The sequence below is a fragment of the Capsicum annuum genome, chromosome 2, assembly GCF_002878395.1.
Source record: "Capsicum annuum cultivar UCD-10X-F1 chromosome 2, UCD10Xv1.1, whole genome shotgun sequence".
Taxonomy (NCBI): domain Eukaryota; kingdom Viridiplantae; phylum Streptophyta; class Magnoliopsida; order Solanales; family Solanaceae; genus Capsicum; species Capsicum annuum.
In genome coordinates, this window is record NC_061112.1 from 114,546,649 (window position 1) to 114,567,039 (window position 20,391).

General features: G+C 38.3%; 1 protein-coding gene across 1 annotated transcript; it reads left to right on the forward strand.

The window, feature by feature from the left end:
* The first annotated feature begins 13,862 nt into the window (after positions 1–13,862).
* On the forward strand, positions 13,863–19,866 carry LOC107859021 (DNA-damage-repair/toleration protein DRT111, chloroplastic). Its single transcript, XM_016703874.2, has 2 exons — positions 13,863–14,821; positions 19,287–19,866. Exons 1-2 carry the CDS (start codon positions 13,994–13,996, stop codon positions 19,578–19,580), a joined length of 1,122 nt encoding a protein of 373 aa, XP_016559360.1. The 5' UTR covers positions 13,863–13,993; the 3' UTR covers positions 19,581–19,866.
* The last annotated feature ends 525 nt before the right edge of the window (positions 19,867–20,391 follow it).

The following is a 20,391-nucleotide window of genomic DNA, read 5'->3' on the forward strand; positions in this document are numbered from 1 at the left end:
TCCACACTCTCAGCGTCAAATTTTACTGATCATGTTTGGTGAAATATAGGTGCAGATGTTGCGGTTGATTCTGTAGCTCCATCATACTCTTCCCACTGTTTGGTGTCAGTATATTTCAGCTTTTATGATTTCTACTATTTCTTCTGTTGGAAGTTCTGATTCCCTGCTACAATCACTTCTCAGATTGATTCTATTGTTCCATGACCTTATAGTGTCTAATCGAATTCCCTTATTAGGAGTTGATGTGTTCGGTTGGAACAAACTTAGTTCGAGTATTTAAATGGAATATGTTTGACAAGTTTAACGGGCTGACTATGTATGTACCCAAGCATTTTAACAATTTCACAGATCAAGGACAGCCAAAATAATGATTCCTGAAACGCCAGGCGGAGTCTAAATAAGGCAAAATATATTTATTCTCCCAAAAATATAATTTCGTTGAAATGTGGGACCTAACGACTAAAGCCAACAAAATGTCCAGTTAACATAAAGTGTTAGTTTAAAATAAGTTTCTTATTCTTTAGCATAAACGAACTTGTTACTATATTAAATGTTAAAGGTAGCTTTTAGAAGTCCCAAGTGACCTCATGAAAACATGAGGTAGTCCCAAAAATGTACGGTGTATTTCCAGAGGCGAACCCAGGATTCGAAGAATGTGGGTGCACTATTATGTTTACATAAGCAACTAACTAGTCAATAGAGACTTAAGCAATGACAAAAATACAAATAGATAGGCTAAATATGGGTTTTATGGTAATAAATAAACCTATAACTCAAAATCAACAGATCACTGTAGTAGCCTAGTGGAAAAGGATACATTCTCTATACAAAATGTCGCGGGTTCGACTCCCTACTGCCCATTTTTGTTGTTAAAAATAATAAAACAAAAAAAATAGCAAAAGTTAACATGACAACTGGAATCGAACCTAGGTAATTTATGTGAGAAACTCAACAAGAACCCACGCGCTTGAAGTGCACTAGTGTTCAAGAGGGTACACGTATAATTATATATAAGTGTCCACGCGCTTGAAGTGCACTAGTGTTCAAGAGGGTACACGTATAATTATATATAAGTGTCTAAGGTATATATATGTACATATATAGAGCTTTTTTCGAACTTAGCGAGTGCACGTGCACCCCCACGCTAACAGGTAGGTCCGCCTCTGTGTATTTCATATAGCTAACATATACAACAACATTGTACTCAGTGTATTCTCACAAAATAAAGAGGCTAAAGTGTACAAACACATGCTCGTCCTAGTGTTCTGCTATACATTTGTATATGTTACACGTAGTGGAATGCTTCATCGGCGAAGTAAGAAAGACTCGATGATGTACTACTATTAATAAAATAAATTATAACTAGTGAATAGATTAAAATGTTTAAAATAAATAGATATAAAACATGTAAGATGTATGTATGATTTTAAGAGGGATCTTCATATCTTTCGAGATTCATCCTACAATGCACAAGGTCTGACGACAGTTTTAGTAACCTTCATGCACTTTTAAGTACAATAGAACTTTTTTTTTTTCGGTTAAGAAGATGTGCATTGAATAAAGAAGCCAACTTAGTTTTTTTACAGAGCCAGATCTAGTCTGGTACAAAAACATAATAGTTTGGGTCAGCATTCTCAGTACTGGATACAAGACGGGAGAATGATTTTCCCTTAAAGTCTTCCCAAAAAACTACTCCTACACTAGCTGGAGGAGTTGCAAAAACATGTAGCCTATCAAACATATCTAGCTTGGACCCTTGCTTCACCATCCAGTCTGCTACTCTATTCTGCTCCCTGTAGGTGTGGTAGACTGAAGGATTCCCCAATTTCTCTAGTAAAGACTTGCATTCAAAGAAAATGGAGTTATAGAGTAGGTTACCCTGGTACAACATGTTAATCATTTCCATGGAGTCTATACAGATATCCAAAGGTTTCAAACTTTGATTCAAGGCCAGATTGAGGCTTTCTTTCAAGGTTAAAATTTCCATAAGATTATTGGTTGCATGGGTAAATATTTTGGTAAAACCAATGACCCAGTCTCCCCTAGCATTCCTAATGACACCCCCTATTCCTCCTCTACCTAGGTTCCCAATAGGATCCATCAATATTAAGTTTGAAGGGGTTAGAGGAAGAGGGAAGACATTTAATGGTAATACTGGCTTTGTGGTGGTTGTTGATATTGTTCCCAAGATGATGATACTCTATAGCTTCTGCATGAGGAATGCTGAAGCAAGGATGGGATCTGGAATCCTGGAAATTATTAGTATTCCTGGTCCTCCAAATATGCCATAGGCAAAAGGGGAGAAGAGTGCCCCAGGAAGTGTGAGGGTTAAAATCATTCTTACTAAGAGTTTTCCAGGTGGTGGGCCAGTTGTTAGTGTCAAACATGCAGATGTTGAGGTGCAAAGTCCCTTTATATTTATGAATAAGTTGTTGCCAAAAGGTCTTGGCATTCTGGCACCCAAAGAAGATGTACTGCTAGTCTTCCTGATTAGTACTGTAGCAGTGACAACAAGTGTTGATGTTTAGGCCACTTTTGGCCAGAGTGGATTTGGTAAGGAGACTGTTGTGGTGCATGAGCCACATAAAGGTTTTGATCTTGTTAGGGACTTTCAGCTTCCAAATCCAGCTTTAAGACTGGTTGGTTTTGATGGGGTGCCTAACAAGGCTATTGATGAAATGGTAGGCACTTTTTCAAGAAAAGGTACCATCCCCTGTGAGTCTCTAAAGGGGAGTGTCTTAATTTAGATGGGAGCTCTGAAGAAAAATATTTTGGATATTGTGAGTGATACAAGGAGGGATCAGAAAAGAAATAGGAGTGAAGTCCCATCTCCCTTTTCTCTAGATATCCTTGACCTTAGCATGGCTGTGGAGATTTAGGATGGGCCCATGGATGATGGAGGAGAGAGGAGGCATCTCTGGGATCCATCTATCCTCCCAAGCATTCACCTTAGTGCCATCCTTAATGGCCCAGAAGAGGGCATCCCTGCAGAGTCCCCAACATTTGGAGATGTTTTACCAAGTTCTAGAGTTTTTGCTGGTATTCCTCCCTGACCCATAATAAGAGATGAGAGTGTTGGCCCAGAGGGGGTTGGGTAGGAGTACATCCTCCAACCCAGGCTACATATAAGGGCTTTATTTCTTATGTTAGCCCTCTGCATGCCCAACCCCCTTCTCTTCTGGGAAGAGTGATGGTGTCCCATCCCAGGAAGTGCATTTTTTTTGGCATCAATAGTGCCCAAAATGAAGTTTCTTCGGTTTCTGTTAATAAGCTTATGAACTCTTTTGGGGAGATGGATATACTGCATAACATGATTGGGAATACTGGCCAAGGATGATTTGGTTAGGGTTACCCTACCTGTCATGTTGAGGAATTTTGTTTTCCAACCAGTAAGTTTGCTGTTGAGGTTGTCAATGAGGAATTGAAAGTCATCTTTCACAGACTTCTTATGGAAGATGGGGAAGCCCAGGTATTTGCCAAAGTTATTGGAAGTGTGGATACCCAAAATAGAGGAGAGATTCTCTTGTTCTTCAGGCTTGCAATTCACACTGAAAATGACCCTAGACTTAGCAAAGTTAACCCTTTGGCCAGAATGGGAGCTGAAACTATGGAGGATTCTGTTAATAATATGATAATTTTTTGGATCAGCCTTAGAAAATAGGGTAAGATCATCAGCAAAAGAAAGGTGGGAAATAGGGTGGCCCCTATTAGAGATAGAGATGGGTGACCACTATAGTGTATCAACTTTATAGTTGATTCTTCTGGACATCATCTCTATGCAAAGGATGAAGAGGTAGAGGGATATGGGGCCTTCTTGCCTGATACCCCTGGAAGGGTTGAAGCTAGGAGTTTTCCCACATTAACCAGAATTGAGATGGAGGAAGTGGAGATGCAAAAGAAGATAAACTTGATAAGGTTTTGAGCGAAGTTAAAGAAGACAAAGGCTTGTCTGATGAAGGACCACTCAAGTCTATCAAAAACTTTCTCTATGTCAATTTTTAGGAGCATTTTGGCCTTCTTACCCTTCATCTTGGAGAAGTGGCTAACATATTCCTAGACAATAATGGCATTGTCAAAGGCTCTCCTATTGGTCATGAAGCTAGCTTGCCTGAGGCCAATGATTTTGGCTAGGAGAGGCTTTATCCTGGTGGCTATGATCCTGGTAATGACTTTATACTGGGTATTACAAAGGCCAATGGATCTAAAGTTCTTAAGGGAGGTAGCATTTCTGCATTTAGGGATGAGGCATAAGTAAGTGGAGTTAACTCTGTGGTCCATAGAATAAGAGGTGAAGGTTTCTTGATAAAATTTAAAAGTATAAATAACATAAATACCAACCTTTTAAAAATAATTGCACTCTCTTCCACCTTTTTAATTACTTTATTCTCTATCTCTATTAATATACATAACATAGACGACATATACATAACATTCTATGTATATGTAGGATTTTTGTAATATGTTTAGGGAGTTGGGATTTTTTGTAATATTGAAAATATAAATTGTGTATTTGTGTAATTTTTGAAATTTAAAAAGAGGGGCCCCATAGTGTCCCAAAATTTTTGGTATATAAAAGGGTGTAAACCATCAGGCCCAGGGGCCTTATTGGGCTTAAAAGAAAAGACAACTCTTTTGACTTCTTCAAGTGAAGGGATGGCTTGAAGGAAGCCATGGTTAGGGGAGCTGATACCTCCCTCTGTGGAGGGATTAAGTTGAGTGACATAGTACGGCAAGGTGTGCTCAGTAGAGTAGAGGTTGGCATAGAAGGAAGACACTATTTTGGTAATGACCTTAGGGTCATAATGCCAGGAGCCACTATCATCAAGCAGAGAGTTGATTTTATTTCTTCTCCTTCTATTGAGGGTAGAGGTATGAAAAAACTTGGTGTTGGAGTCCCCTTCTAGAAGCCAAGAGATTCTAGATTTGAGCTTCCAGAATTCAGTTTCCAGGGTTAGGATATGATTAAACTCCTGAAGGAGGTTTGCCTCCATCCCATGAAGAAAAAGGCTGGTAGGGTAATTGAGGGACTTCTGAATACCAGCTAACCTTGCAAGCAAGTGTTTTTTCTTATTGAAAATATTTTCAAAGACAAGTTTGTTCCAGTCTCTATCCTTACTTTCAAATTCAGAGGTTGGAACAGTGATGTAGGGGCAATTCAGGAAAGACTCATTTATAAGGTTAGGGAAGTCTTGATGACTAAGCCAAATAGATTCAACTCTAAAGGGCTTGATCTGGTTTGTAAGAGTAATGCCAAGGTTGAGAAGGAGAGGAGAGTGGTCAGAGTAGATTCTAGAGAGCTGGGTGATGGAGGCTTCATGGTACAAGTGTACCCAATTAGCATTTGCAAGGCATCTATCAAGCCTTTCAAGAATAAGACCCTATCTATTTCTATATCTCATATTGGACTAGGAGAACTTACTAACCCTAAAACCCAAGTCTATAAGTTTGCAGTAATTTAAACAGTTCCTGAAAAGATTTGACCTATTAAGGTTAATCTTGGAGCCTCCAAATTTTTTAAAGTCCCTCAGAACTTCATTAAAATCTCCACCAATTAGCCAGCTTTGGCTATCTGGGGAGATGTAAGTATCAGAGAAAAAAAGAGTTGGCCCCAGAGTTCAACTCTAGCCTGGAAATCAGTAATAGTGTAAATGACACTAAAAATACCAAGTAGAGGGAGGGGAACTAATCTTGACCTTGACATTAATAACTTGGGGGGGGGGGGGGGGTGGAAACAGAGGTGATGGAGATAGAGTCCTCCTTCTACATGATGACAATCCCTCCTGAATTGCTATTAGCCTCAGATTGGATGTGGTGTTGGTAAACTAACTCCTCACACAAGTCTTGGTGACTATTCATCTTAGTTTCCAATAAAGCAAGTATGCATGGTTGATGAATATTTACCATAGCCTTGCAGTGTTTCCTAAACTCAGCATTCTTGGCCTCCTAGCATTCCACATAATGCAGTTCTTCATCTTTGAGTGAAGGGGGTGGTGAGGTTCTGCTGCAGTCACCTTATCCTTCTCTTTGGGTTTGGAGGTGTTTTTCAGGGAAGATGTCTTCCTTTTTCTGCTGAGTGAGAAAAGTATAACCTTGGGAGGTCTCTTCTCTTATAGGGCTTGTTGGACTTATTCTTAATCCTAGCCTTCTAATCCTAGATGTATCAAAATGATCACAATCTCCTGAACTGGCTCTGTGAACTCTAGATTTAGAGGTTCTGCTAGATTGAGGATTTCTATTTTTGGCACCCTAAGCTGAGAAAGAAAGTCCTCCATGTCTTTGTTGCTTGCCTTTAGGGCTTTTAGAGCATTCAATATCTCTACTCTCTCTAGAGTTAGGTGGGGAGAGTTTGAGGGTATCATTGGTGAAGTAACCTGGTTGAGGAGGTCCCTAGTGGGAGGCGCAAAAACTGGTCCTAAGAGCATCATTGCAGGGTTTGGGGGTGGGAAGAATGGGAGTCCTAAGCTGAGCTAGTTCATGGTATTGGCTAGAGACTCTATGCTCAGTTATTCCTGGAATGGTGAGTTGATCACGTTGGACCCAAAGGTTTGGAGACCCTGGTTCAGGCCCACCATTACAAGTTGATCCAGGTATTGAGGGTCCTGGATTAGAATGGTTACATATCTCTCCTCTTATTCCAGGTGAAGGGGGACAACTTGGTTGGACAGGCATACCTCCAGCCAAGATATTGGTTGGTGATCAGGGGATAGTAGAATTATGGTGATGGTAATCTGGTTGGAGGTTTGGGAGTCCATGGGAGCTTTTTCTGAAAGTTTCAGTCATTTCTTCTTCAGAATATAAAGAGTGAGAAGAGGCGAGAGATGGAAACTGAGAAGTTTTCTCATGGGAAACTCCACCAGTATTAAATGCCCTGTCCAGAGTTGAGACATTCGCAATCACATCACTGCGGGAAATGGAAAGGTTTTCCGCAGGTGTGTTTGAAGTCTCATGATTACTCGAGCCTACGTGTCTCTGATAGGCCCCACAAGGAGGAGCTTCTTTTAATTTAACATCCGTGCTTAAGGGATCTAAATTATTTTTAAGAGGGAAATGGGATAGATTAGATGGGACGGGTTCTTTAGGACCCCAGTGGGTCTTCCCGTGGGTCCATAAGAAATAAGAGAATTGGGTTTGTTATGAGAGGTACCTTTCTGAAGGCCCCCTGTAGTAGCTTTAGGATGAGTTTTCTCTTTTAAAGGCCCATAACTTAATTTAGCATTGGACAGTTTAGGAATGGTCTGTGAAGGCCCTTCTTGGGTCGACCCATCAAGAGCTATTTTAGAAGGAGACAGATGGGGCTTCAACGGTGTCGCCTCTGGAGGACTAGGGTTTAGAAACTTACCTATCACCGCATCGAAGGCCTTTACCTTGACGATGGGTGTTTCTTTGGTGTTGGGATGGTAGTTCTTTGGTGTGATTTTTTTTTCTTGGTGAAGTGACCGATCTGCCACTCCTAGTAAGTGGCTTCTGCCGATCTAGTCTGTTCCAAGAATTTAGGGTGGATTGCGTCGATATCCCCCCTCAGAAGACTCTTGATATTTAGTGTTGAGGGTGTGCGAGCATATGAAAGCTGTGTGGCCCAGTCTTCCACAATTCTTACAAAGAAAACCCTTTCTCTCGTAGAAGAAAGGCTGAGTGTGGTGGTTAATGGTGATTGAGGCTGCTACCGGAGTATCCAGGGGTAGTTGGATGCAAATTCTTGCATATCTACCCCTTAGTGCAGCTGATGTGCAGGCATCAACCTTTAATAGTTGTCCGATGTTGTTGCCTATCCGTTGAAAAATAATGGCATCATAGAGTTCTGTTGGTAGATGGGGTAGTCTGATCCAAATCGTAGTGGAGTCTACTTTAGATTTGTTAGGGAAGAAATTGGGTTCCTATTTTCTCACTGAGATAAAACTTTCGGCGATGAACCAAGGCCCACCATGTAGGATTAACGATTGGCTTTCTGCTTTTGAGATTTTAACTGTATAAAACCCTAACCCTAGATCGATTAAGGATAGGGGTTCCTGCAGTTTCCATAGATCTTTCAATTTTCGTTTTAGATATTGATGGTTGAAGTTGGATTTGACCGGTTTGATAATGACTGAGTGGATCCAAGGGGCATATAACCTCAGTTTATCCTCTTCTGATAACTGGATCCCTTGATCAGAGGTAGCTGGGGTGTCTACTTTGATAGGAAGCTTAATTTCTGAATTTGAATCCGGTTGGGTGATTTTGCCCATTGTTACGTCTTTATACGAGGGTATGGGTGGAGAGATAAATTCCTCCATGAGTATTTCGTTAGAGGAAAATTGTATTGGAGGGTTTGGTAATTGAGGTGGAGTTAAGGATGAATCCATGGCAGAAGTTGGTGCCAGGGAAGAAAGAATGGTAAGAGAGAGGGGGGTTTTTTCTCTTTCTAGAGCATATATCTTAACAAGTACAATAGAACTTATTAGATCATAACTTGTCTAGTGGAGCTACGGGTCAACAACTTTTAATCTATATGTACTCCTTATAATTTAATGATGCCATTCAAGGTGTAAGAAGGACAATTTTATCCAAGTCATCATATTTAACTATTTTGATATCTTTTTAATTGTTTCATTTACCTACGTTAACCATCACTTTCTTTATATTAAAACATACATTGATGTTGAGTTGGTATATACGCCTCTATTATTTTAATACCCCGCAAAGTTCTCTCTTAGTCTGAACCTTAGAGCATTTTCGAAAAAACAAAAATCTGAGTCTAAAAATTTTAAAAATATCTTCCCAAGTATGAAACACTTTGAATAGTGTTGTATTTCTCTAATTTTAACTTTTTTTCATGTAGATCATTGAATAAGCTTTCCATCGATACCAATTTTATCAAAATCCGACATCGAACGAGGAAGTTATGGCCGTTTTACTAAACGGTATCGGAATCGCCCAGTTTTGACGGTTGACCTGGCGAACCACCAAGTCCTTGGTGGACCGTCAAGTGTCCCATCTGGCCAAGACAGAACATTCCATTTCTAGCCCCCAAGTGACGGCCAAAGTGGTGGACCGTCAAAAGTTGACGGACCATCAAGGGGTTCGTCAGGTCGAAACAGAATGGCCTATTCCTGACCCTCGGGTGGCGGACGATCTGGTGGACCATCAGATTCCTGATGGACCATCACTTCAACCGTCATGTCGAGGCAGAATATCCCAGTTTTGGCACTCGAGTAACAAACGACTTGGTGGACCGTCAGATCGACCGTCACAGACCCCGATCAGCAGTTTTCAACTCTTTTCTTTAAGGGGCATTTTGGTCTTTTTCACTCTTTCCCCAACCTCTATAAATACCCACTTAAGGGTTGAAGGCTTCATTTTTTTTCTCTTATTTCACCCAAAAACTAGGGTTTCCAAAATAAAAAATTCTCTCTTCTTCCCCTAAAAATTTAGAGAGAATCAAGAGCAAAAATCAAGAATTCTTCCGAAGGCTTTCAAGAAAGAGTTTCCCCAAGGTATGTAGATGTTGATTCTTGGGTCCCTTTCATCCAAGAAGCTCAAGTACCTTTTTCTAAATCTCCAAGATTTATGTTTATGAAATTTTAATGATTCTTGTGAGTTGAAATTGATGTTCTTGCTATGATTGAGTTGTGGTTCATGTTTGTCTACAAGATTATCAAGCCTTGGCTTTAGTATGTGGTACTTATGTGGTAAATGGATTATGTACTTGTTGTTGATGTTGAATGACCTCCAAGATGGGATACTTATGTGGTTTGTATGAATCTATGATAATATATGAGTGGAAAATTTAAATTTGGTTGTTCGTGATGAGTAGTTGGGTTATTATACTTATGCCTAAGTTGTGCGTGTAAGGTGTTCGATAAAATGTCTAAGAGACTAGAAATTAAGCATTGTAGTTAAATCGTGATCTAATAACTTCTAAGATACGATTATGTGTTACGATTGTTGATGTGTTAATGACTTTTGGGTGTAGAATTGGTTGATTTAGCGGAGTATGTCTCCCATAGGTTGATAAAAGCTTAGAAGAATATGGGCCATTATAGCATGTTGAATAGGAAGCCCCAAATTGTGAGCTAGTCTATGCATGCCTAGTGTTTGATAAAATGACCAAGTGAATGAATTATTCCATGCTAGTAGGAAATCCCCAAATAAGTGTGAACCTATGTATGTCTAGTGTTTGTTGAAGGACCTTAGTGATCGAGTGGAGATGTGATGGTTGTAAATTCCCCATTATGTGCCCCTTGATATATGTTAAGTTTTTAATATATGCCAAGTGATTAGCAAGTAAGCTATGATATGATAGTATGAAGTTTCCCAAGCGGTGTGAAATCCAAATACATGTTAAGACCGATATAGGTATGAAATAGTTGAGGTAAAACCTTGCTGAATGGAGTACGATCTAATAACATATTTCCTCTATGTTATTATGTGATTAATATCCCGAGATGCATTAATAATTATGATGATGCATTAATGATGGTGACGATTAAGGTATGATTGTGTTACGATCTAATAAAATGTTTCCTCTATGTTATTATGTGATTAATATCCCGAGATGCATTAATAATTATGATGATGCATTAATGATGGTGACGATTAAGGTATGATTGTGATAATAAATGAATGATTGCGATAATACATGAATGATTATGATGATGAATGAATGCTTGTGTTGATGCATGAATGATTATGATGATGAATGAATGCTTGTGTTGATGCATGAATGATTGTGATGGTGAATGGATGATTGTGATGATGTGAGAATGATTATGTTTTACTTTTATTTTATCGAGTCCTGGGGGTATTTATACCCGACAATAGAGCTGTTGTCTAGAGCTCGTGTTAGTTTCGCGATAATTCCAATCGAGCTATGATTCTCAGAACTCAGTAAACTATAGAACTATGTATCTTCAGACAAGTGCGGAGCTTAATCAGGCTCTGTAATCTCAGTTATCTCTGTATCGCTAGTAATCTAGACTCCGTCCTGTAATCAGCTCAGATCTAATAGTATTCAAATGATTCAATTTTAATCTCAGAAGCGATTTGAATAATCTATTCAAGCTCTGCATAGTCAGTCAGATGCTATGATTCGATGTCTTTCCGTTAGATACGGAACTAAGTAATCTCAGCATAACCCAGTCAGATCTCTTGAGAAATATAATCAGTATCAGATTCAGCTCAGTCTAAGTTCAGTAAAGAATCAAATAAATGTCTTTTAGTTGGGAGTAGAAACTAGCACCGAGCGAGCTCAAGGATGGGGACTCACCTACTAGTAGAGGGTGTAATCCTTAGATGCGATCCTTGTGCTCCAGAACTACGTGGCCAGCGTAGGTTGAGACATCACACCTGCTAGATGAGGGTGGATGAGAGACATCATACCTGCTAGATGAGAGTAGATGAGGTGGCTTGACCTGTTAGATGAGGGCTCTACCATTCTCGTATGAGGACATGATAGATGAGGGTCATATAAAGATAAGGTCTTTACCCGTGGCACGGTATTGACACTCTCCCAACTGAGGGTAGAGGTTGGACCCCTAAGAGATAGTAGGGGCATGTCGGTTAAGTAAATACTTCCCACAGTCTCAGTTTCAGAATCAGTCTCAGACTTCAAGAAAGAGCTCAGTTTAATGTACAGAATTTAAGGCTGTTAGATACAGGCCATCAAGTATGATTACTTGCTAATTCGAAGATTCGTTGCTGGATAGGCCGATCTCAAAATCATTTATGAAGAAGTATTGTTATCCACAGACTCAAAGATAACCTGTTAGATAGGGTTGTTATCCGTTTCAGAAGCTTCAGATACTCGTAATCTCAGTATGTTCAGAGATTTCAGAACTCACTCCTTGAAGAAATTGCATCCATATTTCCTAATTATCAATATCAGATGAGTCAGTGATTCAGTATCAATAGTGAGTTCATTTTGTAGGAAAGTGGTATCTGAGTTCCAGTCTCTAGAGTTGTGATGATTGTGATTATGATTTGTGCATTCATGTATGTGTTCTCGTGCGACGTTTTTATGACTTAAGTTTACGTATTGTGCATGCATGAGCCCTTGCATTTAGCCTTACCTCGTTTACATACTCGGTACATTTTTGTACTAACGCATTTGCGCTATGGTGTTTTATTTGACACCATAGTTTCAGAGGCACAAGATTCAAAGTTTTCTCAGCAGTTCAGTCCCAGTTAGCAGCAGTAGCAGTGAGTCCTCTTCCTTTGAGGACGAATCTCAGTTTACTATTATTGCATCGAATTTTGTTTATATTCTCAGTTGACGGAGTTAGTTAGGGACATGTCCCATCAACTTCATAGTTCAGATAGTTTAGAGGCTTTTCAGACGGAAGTTGATGTATTAGTATTCAGTTGTCAGTTTGAGTATGTATAGATGTGTTGAACCTTATGGCCAGTTTCCGCATTTATTTCAGATATTATGCAGTGTACAGGAACAGATATCAGTAAAGGGTTAGCTTGTGGTCCTTTGGATCCATAAGCACCGTGTGACATCACGAGATGGGATCTCGAGGCGTTACAATTATCGAGTGGGAACAATAATTGACCAACTCAACTTTAAAGTATGTTTCAATACAAAATGTTAGTTTACAACAATAATAGTAATAACATACCCAATATCGCTAAGTAGAACAATGAATAATTGAAGTAAGAAGCTCGAAAAAAATTATATTAATTATTTTTAAGAGAAAAGACATTGTTTCCACCCCAAACTATAGTCGAAAAGTCGAATCCACACCTAAAGTATATAAGTGACTTATTACACACCTTAAAAGTGATACTTTTTACACCCTGTCAGGCATTACACCACTTGTATGTGGTGTGGTGTTTTACACGCGCTGCCACGTCAGCACCACATCAGCATAATCCGAAAAAATAATAAATTTATTATTTTCATAATTTTTTCTTTTTTCTTTTTAATTTAATTTTTTTCCCTTCTTCTTCAATGTCTAAAACCTCCATTGTTGTCAATGTCCAAAACCTCCATTACCTCCATTACACCATATTCACCGCCATAAACTTTATCCCTCCAACAAAATTATCATAACAATTAATTTCTTCTAACAATGTTCTTCATCCATAACCTATCGTCTTTTCTTAAAAAAAAAATAAAAAAATTCTCAGCTATAATAGCTATTATTGTTTCAAAAAATGGCCATTCGACTGTTGGCCTCTGTGTTTTAAATAGTAATGACCAACACATTTTCGTACTTTTTCTATTTGTTTTTCAGCTATAATTTAAAAAAAAAAAAAACTAATATGGTAGCAAGCTCTATTTTTGGATGGATTAATAATTAACAGACAAAGAGGAGAAAGTCGATGATGAATCCGACTTTTCCGACGAGAATTCACCGGAAAACATCCTTGCTATAAAATTTTATATTTCTTTTTTTTTTATAAAATTTGGTTTTACCCGTTTAAACATCAAATACAATTTGATTTCGTTCATTGTGAAATTGACATTGATTCGATGAAGGTGGAGGATGAATTGTGTTATTTGGGTATGGGGTTGGAATTTGGAGGTGGGGTGATGAAGAAACTGTGTTGGTTGGGATTGGGGTTGGAGTTTCGGGGTGGGGTTGATAAAGAAGATGATGGTTTGGGGTGGGGGTGGGGAGACGGATGTTGGGATTGGGGGAGGAGTATTTTAATTTTTTTTGTATTAATTTTTAATTTAAACGCGCCATTTTTTATTTAAATAATTATGTATTTTTCACGTCAGACCTAGGAAGTAAAAAGTATCATTTTTTATATAATTAATGTGTATAATAGGTCAATTATATAATTTAACTGTAGATTCAACTTTTCACTATAATTTTGAATCGAAACGATGCCTTTTCCCTAATTTTAACTATAACTAAAAAAAAAAAACGCACACAAGGAAACAATTGGGACCAAAGTAGATAATACTAATATATTACAAATCCCAACTTCCACCCAATTAAAACCCCAAATTTCCACCCAACTCTTAAATCGTCAATTAACAATCTCCGATCAGTACCCGGTCACAATGCTCGGCGGTTTATACGGCGATCTCCCACCGCCGTCCTCCTCCGGCGATGACGACAAGCCACCCAACGCCACCACAGCTAACATATGGTCCAGCAGCGCCAAAATGGCTCCTTCCGCCCTCCGTAAACCCTTCGCCCCACCCCAAACACTCCTCCGACCTCAGCCCAAACCCAAACCCCAGCCTTCATCAGCGCAGAAACCTAACGAGAACACTAATCCCAATCCCAATTTTGCAGCGACGTCGTTTCAGCCGGCGTTGGTGGCTGTTACGAGTAGTGTGTTGGAAGAATACGACCCGGCTAGGCCGAATGATTACGAAGATTATAGGAGGGAGAAGAAGAGGAAGCAAATGGAGGCGGAAGTGAGGAGAGAGTTGGAAGAGAGGGAGAGGAAGGAGAGGGAAAGGGAGAGAGAGGAGAAGGAGAAGAGGGAGAAAGAGAGAGAGTTGAATATTTCAGGCGAGGAAGCGTGGCGGCGGAGAGCGGCAATGAGTAGTGGTGGAGGAGGTGTAGGACCACCGCGGTCGCCTTCACCGCCATCAGTGAATGAGTTTAGTATTGGGAGGTCAGAGAGTGGGGGTTTAGGATTAGGAGCTGAAGGGAAGATGACAGCTGCACAAAGAATGATGGCTAAGATGGGGTGGAAGGAAGGTCAGGGACTTGGGAAACTGGAACAAGGAATTACAACTCCATTGATGGCTAAGAAGACTGATAAGAGAGGTGGGGTCATAGTGGCTAGTGAAGCAAAACAGCAGCCACCTGAAAAGAAGGTTAAGAGCGTGAATTTCAATATGCCTCCAACGAGAGTCGTGCTGCTTAGGAATATGGTATGGATTGTTAAGACATTCTATTAACTTATTCTTTACTTATGATCTCTTGTGTTTGATTTGGGATTTTGTTGTATGAGCTTGGGGTTATAGATGCATAAATTGTGATGGTTTCTTGCTAGAATAGTTTCTTTCATATAGCTAAGTTGCTTTCATTCGCTTGGACTTTGGCTTAGTTTTACACTTAGGGTCATTTGGTACAAGGGATGGGATTATCGGGGATATCCCGTAGGACTATTTTATCCAACCACCCTTATGGGAAAGTAATCCCACCATTTTAGTACAAATGGTGACACGGAATAAAGTTAATCCCAGATTTATCCCGGGATTATTATCCTTATTCCATGTGCCAAACAACCCCTTAATGCAAGTAGTTTTCAGGGGCTAAGGTGTGTTATGAATCAAAGTTGTTTCCATCGAGAAAATTGAAGCAGAAAAATCTAGTTTTTCCATGACTCTAACCAACATGCCTGTTAATTTGCTTTTATGTTTGTCACGTAAAAGTGAAGTTCTCAGCCATGCCATTGAGAATAGTCTTTTATTTATTTATTTATTTATTCTGATAAATCCATTGAGAATAGCCTTCTAAATTTGGCTTCCACCTAATAAAAGTATTTACCTCATTTGCTTTTAAAAAACAGAATTTGGCGTCCACCTTAATCTATTCTTCTAATATGGCAGAAGTTACTATTCTGCATTTTTTATCGGAAACAAGTTTCTGATTGGTTATGTAGATGAACTCATTTAAGGTTCAATATTTGGTAGTGAGTGTTTCTGATTGTTTATTTATCAGATGATAGGTGTAAGATTGTTAACTTTTCATTGTTGAATTTGTGTTTCTAGAGGCAGTCACGTAGTTTAATCATGTGAAAAGGTTTTAGGTTCGATTGGCTATTGAATAATGTTCATTCTTCAGACATTTGTTACATCTTGAGAATCAGGGTGCTACTCATATACTTTGACAAGTCATTTAGTTGTGGTAGCTAAATATACTTTAGATTCATTCACAGACCCGTTTTCTTTGTTGGCGTTTGGCCATGAAAATAACAATTTTTTGCATTTGGAGTTGTGTTTGGCCATGAATATAAATTGAAGTTGGGGTTGGAGTTGTGTTTGGCCATGAATATAATGTTCATTGGCTGAGCTTTATGATAGTGTACTGATACTGTTAAGCAGATTTACCTATATATATATATATATATATATATATATATATATATATCCACTATTTGGACTTTTTAACCTATGTTTTATGCTATCTATATTCTATAGGTTCTTTTTAAAAAAGGGGAAATGACCAATTAGTCTTATGTTTTCTTTCGTAGACTTTTTGCCTAACTAAATATTTTGGGGTCTGACAATAAGTACTACTCGTTTCTGAGGAAAACAAAACCTACTGAGTATTAATATAACTTTTTATTGCTTTTTAGTACTATCAATCTTTAACAATTGCCCAATAAGTAAAATACTAAAGTAGCTAATTAGAATATTATCCACTTCTGCCCATCATTTTCTGTTGGCATTGGCTACTTAAAACATCTATTCAGAAATATATTCATGTATCAGCTAATTGTAATATCCAAATGAATTAACACATCATTTTTAGTTGTGTTCAATAAGTGGAATTTTGTCTTTGTTTTTGACAATTCAACTACATAGTGGGACCAAATGCATCATGATTTCTCCTTGCATAATGCATTTTGATTCAATTGAGTTATATTTTCTGCTGCCTGCTTTCACATTGATCTAAAGGGGAATCCACTTTTTCTAGATATAGAACCTTTTTTTTCCTCTTAAGGTCTCATGTTGTGCTGGTAATTACCAATATCTTCATTAAAGGTCACACTTTTAGTGAATGGACCAAGGGGTTAGCTTGACTTGAACTTCTCTAGCTTGTATGGGTTGTTGGGTTTGTGGACAAGATACACGCACATATGCTACCTTTGGATTATAGATGGTATTACAACGCGGAGGAAGTAGGGATAGGCTTCACTTAGGTAGGATTGTAATGCTGGGTCATGATAAATTTAGTTTCAATGAGAGAAGTAAGGTGAATTGTATCTGAAGAATTGTGGATGGGTTGAATATTTGTATACTTTTTTTGATTAATGAGACAACAGGAAGTTGTTTGGATGGTAAGCACCCCTCACTTCCAACCCGAAGGTTATGAGTTCGAGTCACCAAGGAAGTAAAAGGGGTGGGAGCTTCCTGTATTAAGCTATTAAACAAAATTGTAATGTAATACAACCAAATTTGGTTAAAAGAATTATTTGGAATCATGAGAAGATGTAATAGGGTGGAGTGCATGCTATGTGGTGGGCGGAAGTTGGTGGCAATAAGGTGGAGGGTTGGAACTAAGAGCGCATTAGGTTACACAACCTCTGGGATTGAATGTTTCCCTTATAAGAGGGTTATGGCCGCTGCATTGTTTTGTGTATTCTTGTTTCTATGAGATGAATTTAAATGGGGAACATGGTTAGGGAAGATTCATATAGCCAACCAATTTGTTTGGGAATGAGATGTAATTGTTGTTGAAAATCTTGTTTCTAGACTACAGAATATGTATAGTTTTTTCTTGGCGAAATGATCTAATGGACTCTTGTACTTGTCTGAGTTTGTATTTTGAACCTCCTACTCAACTCTTTGCCAGCTGAATCCTTAAGCTCAATAATACGTAATATTTTAAGCCCCTCTCACCATTGACCACAATCTTATATGGCATATCTTTGCTGTCTCAGATGTAGTGCATGATATCACCGTTTTCTAAAATCGCGTGAATGTAATACTTCTAACTAAAAATTGTTAAATTCATGAAGAAACAAGTTAAATAAAAATAAAGTTAAAAAACTTCTCCAACCCCTCCCTCTTCTTCAACATCTTTGCCCTTTACGCAAGAACACTCATAATAGATACTAACACCCATTCTTGAGGGCGCGCCACCCCCCCCCCCCCCCTTTTTTCCCCTTTTACGGACCCACCCACACCTTCCCATCTTCATAAAGAAAAACATAATATGTATCACCATAATTAAAGAAGTAGTGTTCTTCCATCTTCATAAATTATATGACTGTAAATCCAAATGAAAAATCAACATTCAATTTCTTGCCTCCAACACCAAAAAGTTCAAAGAGGAAGTGTAGGTATAAGTTTATGTATGAGGAGTGAAAATGGGTTAAAGAACAAAAAAACTCCATTAATAAGCTTGAGAAAGCTTTAAAAACAACAAATGGGTCATGTAGATTTGTGACATTAATTCAAAATTTTGATTGGGATTCATTGGGTTTGTGCTTGTGAACTTGTAGTTGAAAATTCAAGTGAAATGGGGAAATGTTTCAGCTATTTAGACTGAATTTCTTGCTGAATTTGTAAGCAAATATGGAGAAGATGATTCTTGAACATTTTTCTGATTTTGCAAAAAGTGGTATATTTGATTTAATTTATTTTTTAAAATTTAATTTCTGATGTGTCATTTAAAAAATGACGTGGAATTCCACGTGTTGTAGGTGTATTACACGCAGCCTAATCGGCTGAAAAAAGTGTTTAAAATATTGTGTTTTATTGAGTTTAAGGATTCAGTTGGCAAAAGATTAAGTAGATGGGTCTAAAATACAAACTTAGACACAAGTACAAGGGCCTATTATATCATTTTGCCTTTTTTCTTTCTTAAATTTGTGATGTTTATATATCTTAGAATGAATATTGAGGATTCATATAACTGATTCTAATTAGTTTGGGATTGAGGAGTAGTTGATTCAACATCTATTACATTACCAGGTAGTATGAGTAGAAAAACTTCTGGGCGACCAACGAAAAACAAGTAAGAGACCCAACAAAGTTAGAGAAGTCATCTGTGAAAACTCTTATCACTTCCTCTATCCCTATTCAATAGTGTCATGCTTGTCATTACTTCCACTGGTTCCCCACTTTATGAAAATACAATATAGTAGTATTAGCAACTGGTCAAATGGACCTTGAGAGATCTCTATTCATCAAAATTATAGTTCTGCCATCTAATGAAAAACGGGACTTGTATGAGGTTATACTTTACCAAGAGCTTCATACTGCAATGTTGAACTCCTCCTCTATGTGGCTGATCTCTGTTACCACCCACAAAAAGGGGGTCAGATATATATGCAGTGAGTGAGAATGATGAGGGGGTTTGGGGGGATTGATCAGCCTACTAGAATAGACCCAAAAAGAAAATGAGATAAATGAAACTGATGTAACATCTACAACAAAATACCCAGTGTAATCTCAGGGTAAATCTTTACGGAGGCCTTACTGCTACCTTTGTGGGGTAGCGAAGCTGTTCCCAATAGACCCTCGGCTCAGAAAGCAGCTATTCGGCGAAGGAAACTGATGCACCATCTGTAGGGAATTAATTCATGAACAGACACTTAGCTTTCTGACTACTTGTTCTTTTGATGATCTGACCCATCTTTTGTTCCTTTTTTCCTTTTTTAAGGTCGGTCCTGGAGAGGTTGATGATGACTTAGAAGGTGAGGTGGCTGAAGAGTGCACTAAATTCGGTACTGTAACTCGTGTCTTAATATTCGAGATAACAGAAGCGAATTTTCCTCATGAAGAAGCTGTTCGGATATTTGTTCAATTTGAGAGAACAGAACAAGCAACTAAAGCCCTTATAGAACTTGAAGGTCGATTTTTTGGTGGTAGGGTTGTTAATGCCTGTTTCTATGACGAGGAGAGGTTCGGTAATAATGAATTAGCTCCCATGCCAGGAGAAATTCCTGGCTTTTGACCAAGCAGTTATGGTCCAAAATCTAATTTCTCTTTATTTTACTTTCACTGGGACTCCAATTTTACAAGCTTTTTACAAGTCTCCATTGTATCTATCTATTGCCTCAAGTTTACACAAAGCTATGTGTCAAAAACTGTCAGACATTTCTCTTGAGTAACTTGGTTTGGATCCCTTAGATTTCGCTGTAATGCAGGGTACTAGGGAGTTATTGTTTACAGTTGGTTCACTACTGTCAAATAACTCTCATGTATTCTCACTTTGCCATCTAAATTCTTAGTTTTGCCTAGGCTTTGTTATTTATTCTTTTTGAAACTCATCTATTTGACCTTCTTAAACTATACATATATCAAAAATGCAAATCTACAGGTTCTGAGTGTCTTATTGCAAATCAGAAAATATGAATGTTGGAATGCAATTATCCTTCAATAAATGATATATTGTTACATTCAGCAGCTAGTACTAGTACTAGTGGCATCACTAGATAGTAAATCAATACAATGCGTATCTGACCTTCAACTTTTGAAATATAAAATTGATTTTACTAGGTAAACTTGATGATTACTCTTATAAGTATAGTTTAACAATTTTTACTAGTTTCTAAGAATTAAAACCCTGAACTGCGATAACTTGTGACCTGCGATGCCCCTCCTTTATTCAGAGGTTTTGGTTTTGAGATAACTTGTGACCTGTGATGCTCCTCCGTTATTTAGAGGTTTTGGATTTAAATCCTGATATAAAAAAAGTTTCTTCGAAGGAAAAGTATTTCCGAATGGATTCTATACTACCCGAATTTGAAACAATTAGTGTCTTT

Bases quoted from the DNA above. Each gene is read 5' to 3' on its own strand.
- LOC107859021 (XM_016703874.2), top strand. From the start codon at position 13,994: ATGCTCGGCGGTTTATACGGCGATCTCCCACCGCCGTCCTCCTCCGGC. The intron at 14,822-19,286 runs GTATGGATTGTT...TCCTTTTTTAAG, and splicing joins TCGTGCTGCTTAGGAATATG to GTCGGTCCTGGAGAGGTTGA.